This window comes from Canis lupus, chromosome 33 (assembly GCF_003254725.2).
Source record: "Canis lupus dingo isolate Sandy chromosome 33, ASM325472v2, whole genome shotgun sequence".
NCBI classification, from domain to species: domain Eukaryota; kingdom Metazoa; phylum Chordata; class Mammalia; order Carnivora; family Canidae; genus Canis; species Canis lupus.
In genome coordinates this window covers 18,555,684-18,579,557 of record NC_064275.1, presented here as the reverse complement: position 1 = coordinate 18,579,557, position 23,874 = coordinate 18,555,684, and the positions used below count along the sequence as shown (strand labels likewise).

General features: G+C 41.2%; 2 protein-coding genes across 2 annotated transcripts in view; one reads left to right on the top strand and one right to left on the bottom strand.

Moving 5' to 3' along the window:
- Positions 1 to 14,492, top strand: part of DRD3 (dopamine receptor D3) — a 45,222-nt gene extending 30,730 nt beyond the window's left edge. The window contains exons 5-8 of the mRNA XM_025477142.3: positions 4,957 to 5,153; positions 6,202 to 6,279; positions 9,260 to 9,605; positions 10,773 to 14,492. Coding sequence (XP_025332927.1) covers positions 4,957 to 5,153; positions 6,202 to 6,279; positions 9,260 to 9,605; positions 10,773 to 10,969 — 818 coding nt within the window. The 3' untranslated portion in view covers positions 10,970 to 14,492. The remainder of the gene's footprint in view (positions 1 to 4,956; positions 5,154 to 6,201; positions 6,280 to 9,259; positions 9,606 to 10,772) is intronic.
- The window catches only part of QTRT2 (queuine tRNA-ribosyltransferase accessory subunit 2), a 144,406-nt gene that overhangs the window by 77,929 nt on the left and 42,603 nt on the right, over positions 1 to 23,874 (bottom strand). The gene's annotated exons all lie outside the window — the stretch shown is intronic.

The following is a 23,874-nucleotide window of genomic DNA, read 5'->3' as shown; positions in this document are numbered from 1 at the left end:
GCTGAGTGGCTCCTCTTATTCATCCTGGGAGGTCGGCGGGGGCTGTTTTACTCAGTTCCACAGATACAGACACACACACAAACCTCGTAACAGTTAAAAACAGTCTCAAAATCTGACATTAGACAGAGTTCCCAGTTAATGTCAACATCTAAAGTGAAGATGAATGATGAGCTAATTGCAGTGTTGTTGCCACCAGTGAGATCATTATTATTCCAGAAACAAAACTCAGAAAAATCTCTCCAAAAGGATTTTCAAATATAGAATTGAGAAGACAAAAAAATGCCTGTGGCTTAGCATGTACACTCTCACTTCCCTCTCATCTCTTTAAATCTCTCTCTTACTTTAAAGAAGTACATGATTATTCTATTGCAACTTTTTAAAGTTATTTATTTATTTATTTATTTATTTATTTATTTATTTATTTATTTATTTATTATAGTGATTTCTACACCCAACATGGGGCTTGAATTCACAACTCCAAGATCAAGAATCACATGTTCTTCTGACCAAGGCACCCAGGCGCTCCTCTCTCTTGCTCTCTCTCTTTCTCTTCTCTCTCTCTTACTTTTAAGTTAATTAATAAGACTATAGGAAGCCCTCCATCTATTCATATATCACATCCAAGTGTCAGGTCCATAGTAAAGGCCCAATGGATATTAGCTATTGTTATCATTGTTATTACTGTATATTAGAAAAGATTTCTGTGTATCAAAATTTAACTATGCACACCTGCTTCAAAGAAAATCTGAGCGGCAATAGCTCTGCTGGTGGTTCTAGAGACCAGTCACCTCGTCCTAGAACACAGTTCAGGAAACTAGTGAGCAGAACTCAAACCCAGCCGTCATTCTCTGCTTCGGTCTGACCTTCACAGTACAGCTTCATTAGCTTGATGGATGTGGGTTCCTCTAGCACCTCTTCCATCTATAAGGAAGTTCCCAAGTTCATTCGAAAGCCCAATATAAATGACTTCTCTCAGCCATTTGTTTCTAGTCACCCTGTGAAAAGAAAAGCAGAAAAGGGCAGGATACTGCCAATGACACCTGATATCAAAAGTGGCTGGATTTTTCACTAAGCAGTGCCACACAAAAGAACTTTCTGGCAGAGCTCTTTTTAATGAAATGAGCTGCCATGTTTGATTGTGAACTGTCAGACAACACAAGGCAGAAAAAAGTTGAACTTCAGTTTCTTCCTCTTGGCATTGTTCTTATTGTCCAAGAAAAGGGCAACACGCATTTCTGGATGTGCACGTAAGGCAGGATCTTGGGTCACAGAGAGTTCCAAGGTTGGGGAGTGCCTGGCTTTTTCTCACCCAGAGTAGGTGCCCCATAAACTTCTATTGAATGAGTGAGTGGATGAGTTCTTCTTTATCATCCTTTTTTCCTTAAATGTTGAGATTTCTTGGGGGTAAACATCCTCGATCTCAGAGAAGGAGAGTAACCCTCTGGTGTTCCTCATTATCCTCCAGCCAGCGACTGCTTATGTGTTTATGTAAAATGCTCATTTGTCTGCTTTGCTCAGGTATTCACCATTCTTGTATTCATCCAATAACTACTGTACTAATAGCAACAGTACTATGTTGGTTAAATAATCAAGACAAGGCATTTCATCTCCTCATCTGGGACTCAGCAGAGAGAAAATTCTGGAATTGCTGTCCTGACGACAGGATACATACCTAGGCCAGGCCCATTGGGGAACTGAGGCAGGGCCTCACTCACTGGCCATCAGCCTCCAGTGTCACTTTCAAGGCCTGGAGAAATTGTGAGAGAGGCCACAGAGCTCAGTCTAAGGATGGGCAGCGGTTTACTCAGATAAGAGAGGAAGGAGGGGATGACAGTGCAGGCTCAGTGATTGTACACTGAGGGCCTTCAGTGGCCAACGATTCTGAATTAGCTCTGTGTTCTCTCTTTGCTCTTTCTCATATGTAAGCTTTCACTATTTTAATGGAAAAAATAAATACTCACTCATATAAAACATAAGGTGTAAGAGGATACAGATACACACATATATGTAGGTCTCCCTTCTACCCTAGATCGTTAGCTGCCCTGTGACCCTCCCTGGAAGCAAACACTAATAATCTTAAAGATAATGCTTAAGATAAGTATGTACACACACAGAGGTGTACGTGCATGTGTGGGCGTATCCACTTTTTACACAAATAGGCATACTATACCCACTTTGGCTCCTGGCTTTTTAAAAATAGGAATTAATACCCATAGGTATTAAGGAGGGTATGTGCTGTGATGAGCACTGGGTGTCATATGTAAGTGATGAATCACTAAATTCTACACCTGAAACTCCTATTACACTGTACGTTAACTAACTGGAACTTAAATAAAAACCTGAGGATAAAAAAGTAGGGGTTAATATGTAAAATCTAGAGGTCAGCTTCCCAGAACCCAGGGGAGGGTAGAGAAGGGTGGAAGGTATATCTGGAGGGATGAATGGGGAGTACCCCGCACACCAGCAATGGCAGCCAGACAAATAGTGGGAAATACTACTCTCACCAGTAAAACATGCTGAGGTATCTCCTCAGGGGAGGCATTTAAATCATGGTAAAAAATAAAAAAGAATAATAAATAAATAATAAATAAATAAATAAATAAATAAATAAATAAATCATGGTCAGATGCTGACAACAGAGGAGCTGATTTCAGAAAGAAGACTGATCATTGCCAAATGACTCCCTATAGATTCAGAAAGACCAGCAGCTGCCACCCTCTCCTACCTCCAACCCTGTCTCCCCCAGAATGCCAGAAGATGCCGATTTGGTGACCACTGCTCAAAGTTTTCTAAGCCATTTTCTAAAGGATGCTGACACAGACTTGGTGAGATGACATTAATTTTACCCTCCTCCCAAGAGAATAAAAAACTTTGGGAGCAGCTCATAAAGATCCTGGTGCCAGTGCTATCATTAAAATGCCTCACTGAGCACTGAGTACACATTTTTTTTTTAATTATTAGCTGGTTCTCCCTTCTCTCCCCCACAGACATTGTGCTTTATAAGTCTCTCTACAAGTTTCCATTCCAAATGACACCTTGCCTTTTAAATTTGAACAGCTCAGGGAGGTGTATAATAAATAATAATAGTAGAGAATAAATAATAATAATAATAGCTACCATTTATTCTCATTTGGTCTCACAACCACTACATGAGACCTTATTTTTATCCTTCTTTTCAGATAATGAAGTTGCAGCCTGTCACAGTTAAGAAATGTGCCCAAGTTCACATAGTAAGCTAAGACGCAGATCTGGGTCTCACCCCCCAGGCCTGGCCTCTGCCTACCTCAGAAGACCAAAAGGCAGAATGAGGGGCCCATATGTCTGATGTCTGGCTGCTGCCCTCTCCCCACTAGCTCACACCTATGGCTCTATCTTCTGAGGCCAGATCTGGGGTTGCTGAGAATCCCCAACCCTTTATGAAGATTGGTTGGGTGTGCCGACAGCTGTTGCTGACAGTGCTGGGCAAAATGTAAATTTGCCATTCCCGGTGGTAGAGGGAGGTCAGTCAACGTGGTAGAGGGAGGCGAGTCAAAGTGGTAGAGGGAGATGAGTCAAAATCACAGAAAGAACATCGGTTGTAAGTCGAATGACTGGAGAAACATATCCAGGCTCTGCCCCTTTCAGGCTATGGGATGCTGGGCCACTTCCTGAACTTCCCTGAGCCTTAGTCTGCTCACTTGAGAATAGAGTCAGTAATGGCTCTTGTGTCACATAATGTTGCCGTGATGATTAGGTAAGATGATGTGTATAAAGTCCTTGGCACACCATTTGGAGGATAAGTTTTCTTCCCTTTCCTCTTCCATATGGGACAAGTTACAGGCCCTATCCTGGGCATTGGAAGAATTTCAACATCTGCTAGCAAAAAAGGCAAAACTACAGAGATTCTCTAAAGTGTAGTAACAGTTGTATTTTAGGACACAAGCAGGGACAAAGGTGTTCCTCATCTCACATTGTCCACAGTAACACTATCCTTAACAGCCTGCTTCCCATGCTGCCCCTGACCAGTCCTAGAATTCCCTAAAAAAGAGAATTGCCTGTATTCACCCACCACCTGCCCTCCACCTCAGATTCAAATTAGAGACCTGGCATCCTTAACAAAGATGTCTTAAGAAGCCTTCCTCTCTTTGCTTTCAACCTTTTTTTTTTTTTTAAGATTTTATTTATCCATGAGAGACATACAGAGAGAAAGAGAGAGAGAGAGGAAGAGACACGGGCAGAGGGAGAAGCAGGCTCCATGCAGGGAGCCCGATGTGGGACTCGATCCTGGGTCTCCAGGATCACACCCTGGGCTGAAGGTGGTGCTAAACCACTGAGCCACCCAGGCTGCCCTCTTCAACAACCTTTTAATGCCTCCATACCAGCACTTTTCTGGGGGCTGCCTCATTCCCAGGAGCCTCTGGCCTGTTGCTCTATGACACCTCCTACCCCCAGCCTCCCAGGCCACATAGTTCTGTGACACTTAACACAGCATTCAGAAAGATCCACCTGTCTGTCTAGACTGAGCCCTTCAAGGACAGACATGTTTGCAGTCCCAGCGTAGAGCAGTGTCTAGCATGTAATCACTGGGTAATTTTCTTTCTAAGTGAACTGTGAGCAACACAAAGATGAATTGGACCTCCACCCCTCAAGGAACTGACAACATAATCTCCCCCCACCACCCTCACAACTTAATGATCCTCTGTGTGTGCTAACACTACCAAAGAGGCAAGGCAAGTGCTGTGGGCCAGAGAGAAAGAATTCCTTCTGACTGAGGAACTGGTGGAAGCCTCCATGAATGAGGCAGCATATGAATGAGACATAGTGAGGGGGTAGGTGGGTCCAGCCCTTGCTTCCCAGAGCTCCGTGTAGATTCAACGGTGGAGACACCACACATGATATGGGGCCATACTGTGTGCTCTCCACTGATGTCTCATAGTTGGCAAATGGCTTTGCTTTCTCCTCTTCTCTCACTCACAGGAGACCCCACTGTGTGCTCCATCTCCAACCCTGACTTTGTCATCTACTCTTCAGTGGTGTCCTTCTATGTGCCCTTTGGAGTGACCGTCCTCGTCTATGCCAGGATCTACGTGGTGTTGAGACAGAGGAGACGGAAACGGATCCTCACTCGACAGAACAGTCAGTGTATCAGTGTCAGACCCAGCTTCCCTCAACAAGTAAGCACCCTGGAGGGGCAGAGGGAGAAAATACCCAACCCTGTAGCTTCCCAGCCTTGTGTCCGGCAGTACGTGTGTTTGCTTGTATTGCCACACTGGAGACACACAGCTGACACCCACCTTCTAACCTGCTGCTATGCTTTAGAGTAGGAAATTGAATCAAAAAGGTGCATTATAATCTTCCCTAGAGCTCACGTTGCTTGGCACAATGATAGGATAGTTTCTGGACTTCTGCTTCCCATCAGAGCTTTTCCATTGCCCCCCAAATGGCCAAGGGTACAAATGTCACACAAGATTGGCTGTTTTAGTGTGACAGTTGTACTGTGCACTGCTGGCAGGTCCCCAGGATTGACTTTTTAGCAGACCACTTGTTCCAAGAATCACTGGGTCCATGGAACCTCTTTTCCTTACTAGATCTGCCACTGTGTCAAGGTGCTGACCAGCTTGTGAAATAGAAGGCTGATGACGTGTGTGTTACTGGGCCTTTCAAGGTGCTGAAGAGGAGAGCTGTCTCAGCACCAATCTTCCATTTGCTTGGGCTGGAAAGTCTGCTTATCCCAGTGTCTGGCACATGCCTGCCAACTACTTGGGAAGGGACAGCGGGAATATTATACAGCCCTTATGGAGTTTAGACTCTAGACAAGCAGATAAAGCACACCTCTCCCTGAAGTTAACTAACAGCCCTGGGATGTTTGCAAAATGAGATGAAGACAATTAAGCCCCAAAAGAGAAGTGCTGTAGAAGTTGTGAGAGGTCAATGTGCTCAGGAAAGGGCTTCCTAGACAGAGTAAGAACTGAATTTGATCTTGAAGGCAGGTGCAATGTGGATGGCGAGATTAACCTATAATGACCTGAGTAAGAGTCAGTCTCTCAAAGTTCAAGTCGTATGGTTTAGGTAGAACAAGAATATTGGTTCCCATGAAATAGAAGGCAAGGACCTGAAGCTGAGGATATGAACAAACATTAAAGGTATTTGAAAAATTGGCATCTATATGGTTCATCCATGTAGAACTTGACCTACAGCTCTTTCTCCTTCAACCCACCCTAGTCTTCCTGTCTGAGGCTGCACCCCATTCGGCAGTTTTCAATAAGGGACAGATTTCCATCAGATGCTACGGGGCAAATGGTAAGTAAGCCATGTCTTTAATCATAGGAAAAAAATAAGATACCTTTTCACAACACTCTGAGTTGACTTGCTTCCACGTCTACCTCAAAATGGCCCCAATCCCTTACTTATATCTATTATATATAACAAATATGAGATCCTAATTTGAGCTTCAGAATACGAATCACCCAATGATATGCAGAGAGCATATCACTACTGAGCTAGATTCCAATGACTGGAGCCAATGACTCTTGGACATGGTGTTAGGATGCTATCCAGAGTCATCTGCCTAGAGGGAACAGGATGTCAATGAAACACACATGGTCAGAGCCAAGAAAAGCAGAGAAGAGAGGCTAATGTGAGACTTTCAAGTGTCCCATTTCCCACTTTATATGAAAGAAAACCAAGACAATTTCATGGTCACCCTTATCCTTGTCCTTTCAATTCAAGACAGCCCTGCCTCCCCAAGCAAGCTGAGTGCAGAATGGAGGTGTTAGAAAGAAGATCAATATTCCTCCCCCTGAACTCCAAGTAAATATTAGGAATAAAATTTCAAAAACTCATGATGATGAAGGTCCAAGCTTTGTCCCATTTTTGTATAGTTAGCCACGTTTCCCAGAGGCCTGGTGTAGCAGTGAGAGCTTCTTGCTGATAATTTTTTAATAGGTAAGAATTTTAAAGTTGCCAATAGCAGATCTAAGGTCTGAGGAGTTTCCAAGGCCAAAAGGAAAAGAGTGGAGACTACTGAAGAGAGAATAGGGAAGCAGGAGGCTGGTGTTGCCAGGAGTATGGAAAAATAGGTTCTGTCCTAGCATCTGGTAGTGAAAGGCTCTGGCAACCAGACCCAAAAGAATCCAGTGTTCCTGCATGCCAGTCATAGAAGTATTGATGAGGGTTTGCAGAGAGCTGAAAAATATGTAATCTGGGAAGGATCACTTTCCTTCTGTAGGACTGAATTTCCACATCTGTAAAATAGAGACAAGTTAGACTAGGTCGATGTTCTAAAACCTTAGATTTCATAAGGACAGTAAGAATTTGTCCCAGTCCCTTAGTTTCAGAAATAATGCATTTGAAGTTAAATATTGTCACTTTTAGAAGATTACTAGATACCAACACAATCATAATCTTAGTTACAAATGGCCATTCAGATAAAACACAATATGTTTATATTAATTATTTAAAAACCCCATCTAAGGTGCCTGGGTGGCTCAGTCTGTTAAGCATCTACCGTCAGCTCAGGTCATGATCCTAGGGTCCTGGGATGAGTCCCACTCTGGGCTCCCTGCTCAGTGGGGAACCTGCTTCTCCCTCTCCCTCTGCCTGCCACTCCCCCTGCTTGTGCTCTCTCTCTCTCATATAAATAAATAAAATCTTTTTTTAAAAAATCCATCAAAATGAAAATCAAAAACGTTTAAGTATACTAGAATCCTGATGAATACCTCTGTGAGGCACATTTTCAAAAATACCATATCGTTTTAAAGGCCTATTGCATTCATTCATTCAGCAATGTTTCTGAGTGTGTACAGTGCACTAGTACTATGATTCCTTGAACTACAGAGATATGAGCATTCTTGGTTGTTGACACTAACATATAGACAAAGGAATTTACCGGAAGGACATCAAGTAGCTCAGACTCATTGAGAAGGCTGAGAATAACTTCAGACAATGCTGTTCATGCCTAAGGAAGAATCTGGTTGGAAGACCTGGGATACTGGACACTAATTGCCACCACTCCTAGACAAATTCTGAAGTCTCCTGGCTTCACAATCAAGGTCTTAGATGCAAATCTCTAATTGGCTGGGCGTGATTTATGTGCCAGAGGTCTAGATGACTGGTGGGAATGTGGGGAGAGTGCATATATGGCTTTTATAGCTTCAGTAATGGGAGCTAAGGGGCCCTGCCTGCTACTTGAGATTGACACAGTGTCTGATTCTTCAAATATGGAAAGTTCAGATGTTGAATACACATAAATCCTCACCAAATACCAGAAATGTCCACATACTCTCAGGGTCTATTCATCCTAAACCTATTTTTTCCAACTTCTTTTCCGTTTTACAAATGAGACTCAAAGACATTTCATTAATTAATGCCCAAGGATACATCTAATAAGTAGGAAAGCTGAGGTGAAAATACTAAGTTATCTTCCTTTCTTTCTTTCTTTCTTTCTTTCTTTCTTTCTTTCTTTCTTTCTCTTTCCTTCTTTCTTTCTCTTTTTTCTTTCTTTCTACTTTTTATTATAGAAGATTTTCAAAATTAAAAAAGTAGAAAGACAAATATAAGGGATCCTTCAGTAGCCATGAGCCGGCTTCAGCAATTCACTCATGGCCAATCTTCTTTCATTTCACCAACACTCCCACCTACACTCATCCATGCACATTGGATTCTTCTGAGGCAAATCCCAAACATCATAACATTTCAGCCACAAATATTTCTGTAAGACTCCCTAAGGGATACAGACTCTTTATAAAATGTATTACTGCGATACATCATCCTAAGCAAATAAATAACTCCCTAGTATCATTAAATATCCAAAATATCAAATAATGTTCACATTATCCCAGTTGTCTTTATAGTTGGTTTATTTGAATCAAAATTCAAATAAGACCTATACTTTGCAACTGTTTAGTGGTATTGTTGTTGAAATTTATTTGTTGAAAAAAAAAAAAACTGAGTCATTTGTCTTACAGAGTTCACCACATTCCAGATTTTGTGGTTTACATCTTAGTAGCTTCATTTCATGTGTTCTTCTATACATCCAGGTCATTCTAACTGAAAAAGGATGTAATATAATCCTAGACTATAATCCTATACTACCCTCCTCAAGGGATTACTGTGATTCTCAAATGTTCTATATCTGGTAGGAGGAGTCTTTTAGCTGTCAAGTCAGAAGCAGACTTCATGTACCTTAACTTTCATGATCCCACTACTCTCAAGTGACCCTCAGTATGTTTCACAAAATGATCGTTTCCTTGAACTTCTTTACAAACTCTTTTCTTTTCAGGAACATTCAGAAGATAAAAGGTATCCCCAGAAATGTCAGGACCCTCTCTTGTCCCAACTGCAGCCACTCTCCCCTAGCCAGGCCCACATGGAGCTGAAGCGCTACTACAGCATCTGCCAAGATACTGCCCTGGGGCAGCCAGGCTTCCAAGAAGCAGGAGGGGAGTTGAAAAGGGAGGGGAGGACTCGAAACTCCCTCAGCCCCACCATGGCACCTAAGCTCAGCTTAGAGGTTCGAAAACTCAGTAATGGCAGGTTGTCGACATCTCTGAAGCTGGGGCCCTTGCAACCTCGTGGAGTGCCACTCCGGGAGAAGAAGGCAACGCAGATGCTGGCCATTGTGCTTGGTGAGTTGGAGCCACGTTGGACTGGGATGAATTGGGTTAAATTTGGTTAGGTTAGGTCGAGTTTGGAAAACCTGGCAGAGCACCACATTTGTCAGCAATGAAAGTCCAATAATTATGATATTTATGAATGTTCATGATACAATTGAAAAGGGTTTGCGCGTAAACGATAAATCTGGTGAAAATCCAAAGGCCTAGGCTGAAATTCACAAAATAAAAAACTGAACAAGTGACCTAACTGAGCTCTGTTTCTCTATTGTGTTTGTTGTCTGTCACATGAAATTATAATGGATAAATCGAATAATAAATAAGATCATCATTCAATAAAAGTGTCTGGCACATATTGGATATTTAATAAATGCTTACTTATTCTAAAATATTAAGTGGAAAAAAATAGGGATGCAAAAACTGCTGTCATATGGTGTGATAACATCTAGATCATTTCAAATACGGAGAAAGGAAAAACATGAAAATTAATTCACCAAGATGTCAAAAGTGATTGTCTTCGAGTGGTGGGTGGTTATTTTTTTCTTTGTACTTTTCTGTATTTACCAAGTTTTCCATAATGTACAAAATCGGGGTTAATTTTTACAGTAGAATAATAGAAAATGTATTCAAAAAAGAAAAAAAAATTTTAAAAAAAACAAAAAAGAAAAAAATTGGCAAGTCGCAGGTAGCATATAGAGTTCGTGAAGGCAATGCTTCCAGTTCACTGCCACTGACAAAGCTCACTTTCTCATATCTCAGGGACTTTGTGAGCACATCTGGCTGTCATCTCAACAGCAGGACTGTCAGCCATGTCTTTGAGGTCGTCTTTACTATCAGTGCCCAGGATCATGCCTTGCACAGCTAGACATTAAATAAATATTTGAATTGACTTGAGACGTAGAAAACACTAGTAAAGAGCTAAATACCAAACTTGATAAATTGATTTAGGAACAAAGGCCTGAGATGAATCAAAGATGTAAGCATGTAATTTTCTCTTCCAAAAGAAAGGGGAAAAAAAGTGGCTGATCACACCTATTTCGTAGGGTTGGTGGAAAAATTAAATGGGTCTATAAAATTCCAGCATGGTGGCTGGCACAAAGCAAACAACCATGAGTCATTTTCATGTTGTAACAAAAGGAAAAGCAAACCCCTTACCAATGTCTCTCTTCCTTTGCAACCCAGGGGCCTTCATTGTCTGCTGGCTGCCCTTCTTTTTGACCCACGTTCTCAATACGCACTGCGGAGCCTGCCACGTGTCCCCAGAGCTTTACAGCGCCACTACGTGGCTGGGCTACGTGAACAGTGCCCTCAACCCTGTGATCTATACCACCTTCAATGTGGAGTTCCGCAAAGCCTTTCTCAAGATCCTGTCTTGCTGAAGGAGAGGAGAGCATACTCCCTGTGCCCACCCTTAGCTGCCAGGCCATTGGGCCACTGGCCAGGACCTGCGCAGAAAGACTGTGCTATGTTCTCTGGCATGGTGTAGGAAGGAGACTCCTGGAGCCAGGACACCTCTGAGTGGCAGGTGTAACCAACTGCTTCTTCCCGGTCAGAATGTTTACATCCCAGCAAAAATCTGACTTCATCCTGGCAATCTTCAAGTGGTTGGGAGGTCCCTGAGTTATAAGTAATAATTCAGAAAGAAGCTGATAAAACATGACCCTCCACACACACAAAATTGTCATTAGAGGCATGATTCATCACAGTGAAGGAGAAATGAACAGATCTCATAATTGTCAACTTGCCAGGGGTCCTTGAAATCCCAGCCAGTAAACCATCTTGCAGAAATAGACAGTCTCTCTTCCTTCAAGCCTATAATTAAACTATCAGGCTGACCTTGTACTTTTGCAGGCCCACACCCTTTTGGTCATTCCTTTTGTTCATTGTTTGCTGAATTATAAGGGCACAGCCAGTGCTTCTACCTCTCCGTAGAATCTGGCTGCAACTGGGGAGAGAAATTCTGAGGGAGACATTGTCCCACATTGGGACCTGGGCTTCCTTTCAAACCTTGCTACTCCTGTATTATAGCTCTTGCTATAAAGGCCCTTTGACTCCAACCCCCTGTTCTTAGAGATTCAATTCCAGAGTAATTCGGAATGAGTATGTCAAGTGAAAAAGGAGTGATGGCTCCCACTGTAGTATCACTTTAAACCATGTGGTTCATAACATGCCTTCGGTATGCTTTTCATAACACTGTAAGGTGTTCCTATCCAGGCATCTTCATCTCCTGCTTAACGGAGACCCAATACTTTCAGGCCCTAAACCCATTAAGTCTTAAGTGTCCACAAAGTGCCCGTCACCTCCCAGGCTCTGGATATATGACAATGAATAAGACAGCTCCTGCCCTCAAGGGCTCAAGGAGCCCACCACCTGCTCCTGCGTTTGTTCACTTGTTATTGCTTATAAGAGTGGTAGAGACTCTTCTAGACTGCCAGAGGACCTCAGAACTGAAGGCACTGGGCAGAGTAGCTGTCCAAAGACCTCACAGGGACAGTCTTCATAAAGGCCTAGTGCAGAACCTGAACAAGACCACTCCGACAACTGAAATTAAAGGCATTATAGAAATAATGTGTCGATGTCATTCAAAATTGCATTTAGAGGGACCTCAAATATTCTCACCACTTACCTTTTCACCTATAGAAGCTACGTCTTATTGACTAGAGAATCAAGATACAATTTATGGATGATTTATGAAGGGTTATCATCCTGAACTTCAATAAATTTACTATTAAGTAAGAGCTATTAGTGCACAGGTGTAACAGATGCCCACTGCAATGCTGTTAAAATTTTAAAGTTCACACGAACTTTACAAAGAATCCAAGACTTCTTTGCCCCATATTTATTCCTCTAACCTTTAAGTGTATAAGAAGGAAATATATACCCCCAGTGACTTAGTTACCTGTTACTCCTGAATGCTTTTAATGCCAGCATTTTAAAAATGTTATTGCCTATAGCAGTATTTATGTTGTAACTCTAGTGGAAAAATTCTGTGTGCCCACTAGCTCTTGTACCTCATGCTATCTAGCTCAAAGGTTTATAATGCAAGCAGAAATAGGGACTGAGACAGTTACATATCTGAAGAAGTACAAGTACATGATTCCTAGGTTTTTCCATGCAAAATACACAAAAAACAAGCAGGATAATGGGTTAACATTCATAAAATTTCATGTCAAAATTAGAGTTCTAAAAATAAAAACGTAGACAGCGTCCATATTAATACATTTATGAGGAAGAATGATAGCAAATATTGTGTATCCTTCCTTTACATCAAGTCGTTAAAACTTATGATAACCTTAGGAAGATAAACTCAGTTTTGGAGGTGAGGAAACAGGCTAAGGGAGGTCAAGAAATTTGCCCCAGGGCACACACAGTAAGTAGCAGAGCTGGGATTCGAGTGCACGTCTACTCATTTGCAAGCCCATGCAACTAACCACTATGACGCACTGCTTTCTACCAGAGAGGTAAAGAGGTGGGAGGAAAAAAGTGGGGAGAAAAAAAATGGAACAAAGGTCCCTGGGAGAGCCGCAGCCTACCTGACCCACCTCCACCCCTAAACTTTCTGGAGACCCAGCCCAAGGCACTGCTCTCACTCTCCTGCCATGTTCAACTTCCAAAACAGTCACACAGGAAATTCATAATCTGTTTTTATAAAATCATGTAAGAGACCTTAGAGAGTATTTGGTTCTAGTATCTCCTTCATTTATATAAAAGGAAACTGAAGTCTAGTATCTCCTTCATTTATATAAAAGGAAACTATATCCCAGTTGGCTACTGAGAGACAAATGCTCCAGTATACTGAACTCTTCTATAAAAATGATAAACTCCATATTTATACAAGGAGAAAGTCATCCTATCACCTTCCCCATTAAACTAAGAGGCATCTTTTCCCTAGACAGCAGCTCTTATCTCTAATCTGAGATAACATCCCCTTCCCAGAATTTTCTTCTGATCCAGGAAGATCCTTCTAGGGAAATCCCAAACACTCACTTGAGCCTCTTCATCCTGGGATTCTTCATTCTACCCCCTATACCTCTATACTCCCCACCATGAGCCAGCACTTAACCTCAGACTTGCTACTTTCAGAGCCAACGTGACCAAAAATTCCAGGAGAGACATTAGCCTGAATGAAGTAGAGCAGAGTTCTTGGGGCAAACCTGTTCTAGGGCCCAAAGAAGGCTCAGAGCTGGCCATACTATTTGGGTGAAATGCAAATAGAACAGAAATCCAGATAGATCCAACTCTAGATCGTAAGTAAATATTTCCTTCTTCCAGAACCGCATCCTCTAAAACTCCTTTCATCACTCATTTACTAAATCAGTTACTTATTCAATAAATATTGATTTACCACCTTCTGTGTGCCAGGCAGAGTACTCAGTGCTGGGAAACACCATCAAGGGAGACAGAGTCCATGACCCCAAACTTGTAGTACAGTGGGGAGGGGAATTTGTGTGTACACTGATGACCTGCTTTTTGTCTACAGTAAAGGGAATTCATGGTTTTTGTAAGTCCTATATTCAGCCCTAAAAAGGCTTCCCAGACAAGTATTGTCAGGTTAAGACCTAATTAAAAAGTAGGAAGGGCATTCCAGGCAGAGAAAACCATTGAAGAGCCGAAGATATGAACAAGCAAGGAGCATGCAAGGAATCTCAAATAATTCCACCGGCTGTAGAGAAGAGACCATAGGACAGGCAAGGAAAGAGTCTCATCTTCGGAGACCTCCTCCAGCTCTGCTCAAGTGACAAGTGAGCTAGTGGTGATACCACTTGCAGAAAACCTCTGGATCTTTCCTCCACTTCCCTCCATGTGGGCAACACACATCACAGACGACTTACTTAACTGACTTATTTAATTACTTCCCTCTGAGCCACAGTGAATTTCAATAAATGCAGAATTCAATTTGAATTCTTTGCTCTTTTCTCTGCAAGAGGAGGAATGCCTGGCTGAATGGATGTAGAGTCAGAGATGGTTAAAATGAAGGCAGTTCAGAGAGTTTGGGTCAAAAATCGAGGGGAGGTCAGGCAAAGAGATTTGTTTTCCTGAATGCTTGGGTCAGAACTAAATAGTGAAGCAGAACAGTTCAGAGATTTGCTCAGAACTGGCTGTTTCCTGCAGGTCCTGACTCCCAGGCCTGTGCTCTCATCCTTTGGTATCTGCTGACATCAGAAAACTGAAAAAGCTTAATTTGAATCAACACACAAAGAGCAGAGAGGGGATGACAGGCAATTAACTTGATTCCTCCTTTCTACCTAATTCTCTCCTCATCAGCTTAGGAAGGGAGTGAGTTTCCATGACTACCTCCTGACACGGAGACTCAGTGGAGGGTGATACCAATGTCAGCTCAGCTCTGTTGCACACATTGACAGAGGCAGAACCTGGGAGTCGGTGCCAAGCATGAGTCTTGGGACCTCTTGCCCCACCCACCCCAGTAGCCTTCCTCACTAGACAAGGATTAGATGACATCATAAATTAGAAGTGCTTTGCCAACTATACGGTTCTACAAATGTGAGAGATTATCACTGATATCATGATCATATCATCATCATCATCATCATCATCATCATAAACATTACCCCCCCCCCTCCAAGCAGCTATTTTTATCATTCCTATCTGGTTCACAGCCCATCTTTCTTTCTCTTTGCTGATTCTCTAATTGTCTCATGTTATCAGGCACAATCTGTTCAGCCTCCCACATGAAATCTGATTTTTCTCTTGTCTTTTATTCCCTACATGTGCCCAGGATACTTGGCTGAATTTGTAGTGAAGTTTTTAGGCAAATGGCTAGTCCCTAACAACACACCCTTTCCCTGCTCACCCAGTCACGTGCCCAAGTATAGCATGATCTGATGGTAGATGTGTGCTTGCTAAGGATGGCCTGGGGAGTTCCTGTTCCTCTCCTGGCTGGGGAATGATGAGCAGAAAGCATATATTCCTCAAGACTTTCCATCTTTGTTCCTCATGATGTCTGAACCTTTCCTCTTTCTCCATCTCTTCCTTCCTGAAAGAAGTGCACTGAATATAGTGCATGCATTTCCTAGGGCTGCTGTATCAAATGGCCACAAACTGTGTGGCTTTACACAACAGAGACTTCTCTCGTAGTTCCAGAAGCTCCAAGTCTAAAATCAAGGTGTTGGCAGGGCCACGCTCTCTCTGAAAGCTGTAGGGGGTGATCTTTGCCTCCTCCTAACTTCTGGTGGTTGCCAGCAATCTTTGGTGTCCCTAACTTGGGGCAGCAGAACTGCATTCTCTCCTCCATCTTCACATGGTATTGCTCTTTCATTTTGTCTATGTTGTGTTTTCCTCTTCTTCTAAGTCTTCAAATTAAAATCCACCCTGATCCAATGTGATCACATCTCAACTTGATACATCTGCAAAGACCCTATTTCAAAATAAGTTTATATTTATAGATTCTGGGGGTTAGGGCCTCAACATATTTAGGGAGGGACACAAATCAATCCATAAAATACGGCAAAAGCATTCTGGAAGGGAAGAGGACTTGGAACTTGGATGACTAGGGAAAACACACAAAAGTTTGACAGAATTCAGAATGTAAGAGGTCAGATTCCAGCCTTGGCATATGATCTTTTTAGTGGCCTGAGACAAGTGTGCAAACTTCCTGACGCTCAACTTTGTTATCAATAAAAGTGGTAAATTTGAATCCCTAAGCTATGATAAGACAAGCTAAAAATAATTCTAGAAGGACATAAATTATCTTCTGAGCCGTAAAAACCTACAAATATGCTTATTGTTAAAAGTTGAAACTGTTCAAAGAACCATCCTTAGTTGCTTCTCACTGTCTTAAAAATAAATAAATAAATAAAATAAAATAAAATGGAATTCAACAGCAAACTTATTGGAGCTTAGGAAAGCTGAGGGAATATCATGTAGTCCTACTTCATGCAGCACCACTCCAGATGGGCTAAGGTAAAGGATGGGGTTTTGCCTTTAAAAAAAAAAACTTACATAATGGGGTCTGGGGTCTTATATTACGTTGAGCAGATTCCAGAAGATTCTATATTTAAAGATGCTTGAAAATCTTGCAATTTATTACAACATTAAATCATGGGATTTGAAAGCTGGAAGGGACGTTAGCCCAGTCTCCAAGTTATTGCAGAAATTCTAACATCCCTGACCCATGATCATCAAGTCGCTGTATTAACAAGCTGGATCACTCCTTCCCAAGACATGTGACAGATTACCCTTTAGAAAATTCCTCCCTCCTTTAAGCCAGAATCTCCCTTCTTATAAAATCTACCTTTCTGCCCCTATTTTCTCCTCCAGCACAGAAACTTTTATTCCAACTTCCCAATGACAGTCTTTGTGTGATTAAGGCAGTTTGCCGAAGTCTCAATTTCTCTTTCTCTACTCCAAGTAACACTTTCTTACACTCTCCATCTCTGTTGATTTCTTCTGGATGTAGCCATGTTGTTAGTGTTTCTCTTAAAATATAAGGCCCCAGATAGAATATAATCTAAATGTTGTTTGTTTAAGCAGTTCAGAGTGCCATGGACTCATTTCTGCATTTTTGGAATATTTGTAATGGAATATTTGTAATGGAAAATTTGTGATATTTGTAATGGTAATATTACAAATATTTGTAATATTTGTAAATTACACAGACCCTTAGGGCTCTTACTGAAAACCTAAGAAGGAGATTTGCATGCTGAATGGATAACTTTAATAGGATATTCCTTAGGGATCGATACCTGTATGTGAAGGAAGTAGAACTCAGCAGAAGGAGAAGTTGAACTGTGATGTAGTCACACAAGGAACTCAGACAATCTTACTGAGATTTCTCAGGGGGTAGGGACTTTCATGGCCCAGCCAGTAATTGGATGTGGACTACCTCTGGGAAGAAGGAGTGCCTCAGGCAAGGAGGCTCTGTGCAGTTGAAAGCTTTTGCGGTTAACTCTCCTGGGAACTGGGGGGAACAAAATCCTCAGTCATGAAGCGGGGATCTGGGTGCACACCACAGCATGCACTATATGCCATTTGGCTCCTCTTTCCTTACATAAAAAATTCTAGAAACAGCTTGGTCAGGAATCTAGTTGGTCTCTCTTTCTGTGGAAGCTGAGAGGGATGGACTATAATCTCTGACAAAGCAACTGGTCTCAATGCCAAAATTATTCTCATCTTGCCTTCTTCTGTCATCTATTCTAGATTCCTCTCACTACGATTAGCATTCTTCTGGTCTAGGGCCATATCTGATGGAGTGACCCTGAGGGATGTGGTGACTTTCTCAGGCCACAGCTGCTACACTTACTCACATGCTGTAAAATTAAACAAAGGAATACAAAAAGACACTTCAGTGGATCATCCAGGCATCAAATGTGTTCTTCCCTGTCCGCATTGTGTAACAACATCCTTAACTTCTCCCAATTACCGGGATTCAATTATCCTTGCCAGGAAGCTCCATCAACTTACCTGTTGGTCTCCTGGCACAAAGTGTACTCCAAATGACCAGATAAAAGCCACAATGTAAAGCTTAATGGGGTTTTCATCTCCTACTACACATATTCCTCCTTCAAGAACAAGAATCTTTACCTCAGAAAGTTAAACCTAGCATTACTCCATAATCCAGCAATTTCACTCCTAGGTATATATATCCCAAATAATTAGAAACAGGTATTCAAAAACAAAACACTTGCATAGAAATGTTCACAGCAGTACTATTCATAATAGCCCCAAATTTGGAAAGAATCCAAGCAGGCATCATCAACACATGAATGCATAAACAAATTGTGGTACATCCATATAATGTAATATTACTTGGCCATAAAAAGGAATGAAGTACTGATATATGCAGCAATGTGGATGAACCTCAGAAATATGCTAAGTGGAAGGAGCCAGACACAAAAGGTCACATATTGTACAATTTCATTTATATGAAATATCTAGAATAGTTAAATCCATAGAGATAAAAGTAAATTGGTTTCCAAAGGTGGGAGAGGAGGGTACAGGGAGTAACTGTTTAATGGTTTCTTTGGGGGTGATGAAAATCTTTGGAACTAGATAAAAGTAGTGGTCTCACAATAGAGGTACTAAATGCCACTGAATTACTTACTTTAAAATGGTTACTTTTGGGCAGCAGGGGTGGCTCAGTGGTTTAGCGCCACCTTCAGCCCAGGGCGTGATCCTGGAGACCCGGTATCGAGTCCCACATCGGGTTCCCAGCATGGAGGCTGCTTCTCCCTCTGCCTGTGTCTCTGCCTCTCCGTCTCTGTGTCTCCCATGAATAAATAAATAAAATCTTTAATAAAAATAAAATGGTTAATTTTATGCTATACGAATTTTGCCTAAATAAAAAAATTTTAATAAAAAAAAAAGAACAGGACCTGGAGTTTCCATGTTCTCTGATCAGAAGACTCAATATTGTTCAGATGGTAATTCTCTTGAAATTGATCCATATATGTAATGCAATCCTTCTCAAAAGTCCAACAGGCCTTCCCCCAACCCAGAAACTTATGAGCAGATTGTGAAATTTATATGGAACAATGCAGAATAGCCAAAATTATTTTGGAAAAGAACAAAGTTAGAGAACGTTTACTTCCCAACTTCAAAACTTACTATAAACCCACGGTTATCAAGAGTATGGTGTTGGCATAGGATAGATACATAGATCAATGAACAGAACTGAAAGTCTAGAGACAAATCCTTATATCTAAGGTCAATTGATTTTCAGCAAAGGCAATCTATTGAGGAAAGGAGATCCTTTTAAATAAATGGTGCTAGGACAATTAGATGTTCATGCAAAAACACAGATTTAGGCCCCACCTCATGCCATATCCTAAAATTAACTCAAAATGGATCATAGAATTAAATAAAAGAGCTAAACAATAAGACTTTAAAAAGAAAACATAAGAGAAAATCTTTGAGACCTTAACATTTTCATAAGATCCAATTTATCTTTTCTTTCTTTTTTTATGGTGCTTGTAGTGTCACATATAAGAAATCTTTGCCTACAATAAATTGGATCTTATGAAAATCTTAAAACTTTGTATGTCAAAAAAGACACCATTTAGAAACAATAAGACTGGTTTGTAGGTACGCCTGAGTGGCTCAGTGGTTGAGCATCTGCCTTTGGCTCAAATCTTAAATAAAAAGACTTGCTTTTAAAATATTTGCAAAACACATATCTGATAAAGGACTGCATCTGGAATACACAGGAATTGCCTAGCTGGCTCAGTCCATAGAGCATGCAACTCTTGATCTCTGGGTCATGAATTCAAGCCCCATGTTAGGGCATAGAGTTTACTTAAAGAAAAAAAAAGATATAATACAATATACAAATAACTTTTCCAATTCAATACTAAGAAGACAAACAACCAAATCACCCAATCCAAAAAAAAAAGGCAAAAAAAATTTTTAAAGATTTTATTTATTTATTCATGAGAGACATACAGAGAGAGGCAGAGACATAGGCAGAGGGAAAAGAAGGCTCCCTGCGGTGACCCTGATACGGGACCCCTGGGATCATGACCTGAACCAAAGATAGACTTCAACCACTGAGCCACCCAGATGTCCCAAAGCAAAATATTTTAATGGACATTTTAGTAAAGAAGATATAAAAATCACTTATAAACACATAAAAAAACATGACCAACATCATTAGTCATCCAAGAATGGCTAATTTTTTTTTTTTTTTTTTTTTTTTTTTTAGAGACAGAGAATAGCAAATGTTAGAAAGCAGGTAGAGAAGTGGGAATCCTCTCACACTGCTGATGAGAATGCAAAATGGTGCAGTCACTGTGGAAAACAGTTTGACAGTCCCTTAAAAAGTTAAACATAGATTTGCCATTTCATCCAATGATTCTGCTCCTGGGCATCTACCCAAAAAAAATGAAAACAAATATCCACAGAAAGACTTGTACATTAATATTCTTTACAGTATTATTCATAATAGTCAAAAGTTGGAAACAACCCAAACATCCATCAATTGGTGAAGAGATAGACAAAATGTGATGTATCCATATAACAAAATACTATTCAACAATGAAAAGTAACAAACTAATGATACATACTCTGACATAGATAAAACCTCAGAAACTTTTACTAAGTGAAAGAAGCAAGCCACAAGAGACTATATATTGTATTATTCCATTTATATGAAATGTTCAGAAAAGGCAAATTTATACAGAGTAGATTAGTGGTTGCCTAAGGCAAAGGGTGGGAATGGGGATTAAATAGTGAATGGGCATGAGGATATTATTGGGATAATACTAACATTTTAAAGCTGATTTATTGTGATGGTTGTACAACTTCATAAACTTACTAAAAATTATTGAATTATATACTTCAAGTAGGTGAATTATATGCTATGTAAAATATGCCTCAATAAAGTTATTTTAAAAATAATAAGAACAAGGACCTCTAAATCTGTAGAGTCCAAAAGCACAGAGACAAGAAGTAGAAGTACACAACTCCTCAAGTGGGTCAGGGAAAATAATGTTAAACTGGGACACTTGTACTTGCATTTCTTGTTTCTTAGATCCATATATTCTAGTGAGTGGAGTAAGCACCATTAATGGTCTTTGGTTTAGAGTGTATCTTCTGTCTGAAGGCTGGTGCCCCATCATCAGAATATCATCTCCAAGCTGACCAAAAAGCTAATGCATATTCCATCAGACTAGCAGTTGTGCATCCAAAAAGCTAATGCATGTTCCATCAGACTAGCAGCTTCTGGGGGATGTAATACACAATAGAAGCAGTGGATCTCGTGGTCATGTGCACATAGCCATGCCTCCATTGATATAAGCAATTACCTTGGTCTGATACAACATTTGGCAGGATTCTATTCCAGTGGATCAAGTGCTACATAAGCACTGTCTGGCTGAGGTTGTATGAGTAGGAAAGGCAAGTCCTTATTGGAATATTAGTCAGTCCCAGTGAATTCCTATCAAGATGAATCACAATATGGAAGCGCCCTTTGTAATTAACTTGCCATTGAGAAGCTGGTTGATCTTTCAAGAGTTAGAGCCATATTAGGATCTCAGTGCAAGTGTCTGTTGCAAGGAGGTTGGATATTCAACAGTAGCAGTAATTAAATCAGCTTTACTAAGTGGGAGCCCATGGTTTGGGGCCCCACATAGCCTCCACTTCCTTGCCACCATTTCTGAGGCCATGTTTGTTGTATTTGTCCCTTACCATTGAAACTGGGCAAGGGAGTATTCTTTTCTGTCTCCATTATGTGAGAGCAGAATTCCTTCTCTTGATGATGAAGCTCAATTAGCCTTGCTAGGATGGTGACTCCATTTCTTCCTTAATATGCCTACTGTGCCAACACTGATAGAAGTTGACTGGCATCAATCAGCTAAGACATTATTTCCTAGATGGTATAGAGTACTGGCCAAGTCATTCACTACTGTCCATTAGTGATATATATTCTTACCTCAAAGTATTTCTCTTGACAGGCTTTGTCCATTAGGAAGAATTCCCCTCATCCCCATCTTTGAGAGACATTCCTAAATGGAGCTGCACCCATGAAGTACAGCAATAGTCTACTTTTGGTTTCAGCCATATACTGATCTTACTTACTCATAAACCAAATTCAGATTTTCCCCTCTCCCCATGGTAGCCATAAGTATAAGGTAGGGCTGAAGTATCAGTGCAAGAGTGGTGGGTGACATAGAAGTCTGGGCCACCTACCATGCAGCTTATTATAGCTCTCTGGCTCTGCTCGTAACTGATCCCAGATGTACAACCTTCTTTCCTTCTGATCGTTGTTGGGGGTCTGACAGAAGTTATGATGGGCAGTTCCGGCTGCATGGACACTTGGTATCAGGTGGTCAGTTTCTCTGATTCTGCCAAGAACCAGTAGCATACACGGAGCTTGTTTTCAAAAGGTATATAGCTCCCCGCTATAGGTAGCTTGCCTCACTTCTGAATCCTAGGGGTCTCTTTGGGTTTTCCTATTGAGGCTTACCATAAAATCTACAGGGCATTTCTCCTCTCCATGATATTTCCTGTACCATAGAGTTCCCCAGGTCATATGAACCGAGTCACTCTGATTCAACTGTAACAAAGGCGTTAGCAGATCATACAGGGTTCTCTGGATCTAAGATGGCCTTTCGGACTTTTCCCACCTTTAGGTACATGGACCAGGCCTTTATACACCCATATTGATCAAGTCTGAAAAGCGGCTATCTCCAAGGAAGAGGCCCAACCGGGGGAGTGAAGGGCATGACTCTCCTCAGCTGAGGACCATGCCTAGAGAGGGACTTAGCTGAGAGCACTTGGCCGTTAGCCACCAATACACCCACAGCTGGGGGAATTGTGCCTTAGTTTTGAAAGAGGAATCTGGGCAGCAGACAATAGCATCCACAATCCATACTCACCTGAATTTCCCAGATGTCTTCTATTAAAGTTCTACTAAACCAAGTCTCACTCATCTTGAACTCCTGTGTCTTAAGATGTGTCCTAGATTTTTGGAGCCAGTGCCGGACCTTGTATTTGTCATCTATTCAACTTGTTGGTTTTATCCTAGCATTCCAGCTTGCAAAGTCACTTTGAATTGTGACGCTATTTTCTGCCTTATACTAGATTGAGATTTGAATTATCTTCATGGAAGAAGATATCAAAGGGAATGTTGTCAAGTTATTGATAAGACATCGAGGTTTGAATCCTCAGAGCAAGCAATGTTTGTAGGATATGCACAGGTTAGCACCATTCTTTCAGCCATCCACAAGTACACTTGCCATTGTTGCCTAGCCCCAAGTTAGTTGTACATCAAGGGGGCTATGAAAATATCATAATGTTTTGTTGAATTCAAGCCCCAAGTTAGTTGTATATCAAGGGAGCTATGAAACTATATGGGGGATCCCTGGGTGGCTCAGCGGTTTAGTGTCTGCCTTTGGCCCAGGGTGTGATCTTGGGGTCCTGGGATTGAGTTCCACATCAGGCTCCCTGCATGGAGCCTGCTTCTCCCTCGGCCTGTGTCTCTGCCTCTCTCTCTCTCTCTCTCTCTCTCTCTGTGTCTCTCATGAATAAATAAATAAATAAAATCTTAAAAAAAAAGAAAATATATGTAAAATGTTTTGAATTCAATATATATATCATTGTATCAGTTGGATTTCCTTGTCCCAAACAGCAAAACACCCTACCTCAAATTGTCATAAGGAGAAAGTTTACTATTACCACTTATGAAGAACACTGTAGGTAGTATGAGCTTCAGGTTGGCAGATTCAGTGACTTGTCAATGTCATCGTGGATTTATGCTCTTTTTAGCTCACCTCTCTGCTCATCTTGGAGTACAGGTATCCCTCACTTTTTTAAATGTCAAGTTATGCCA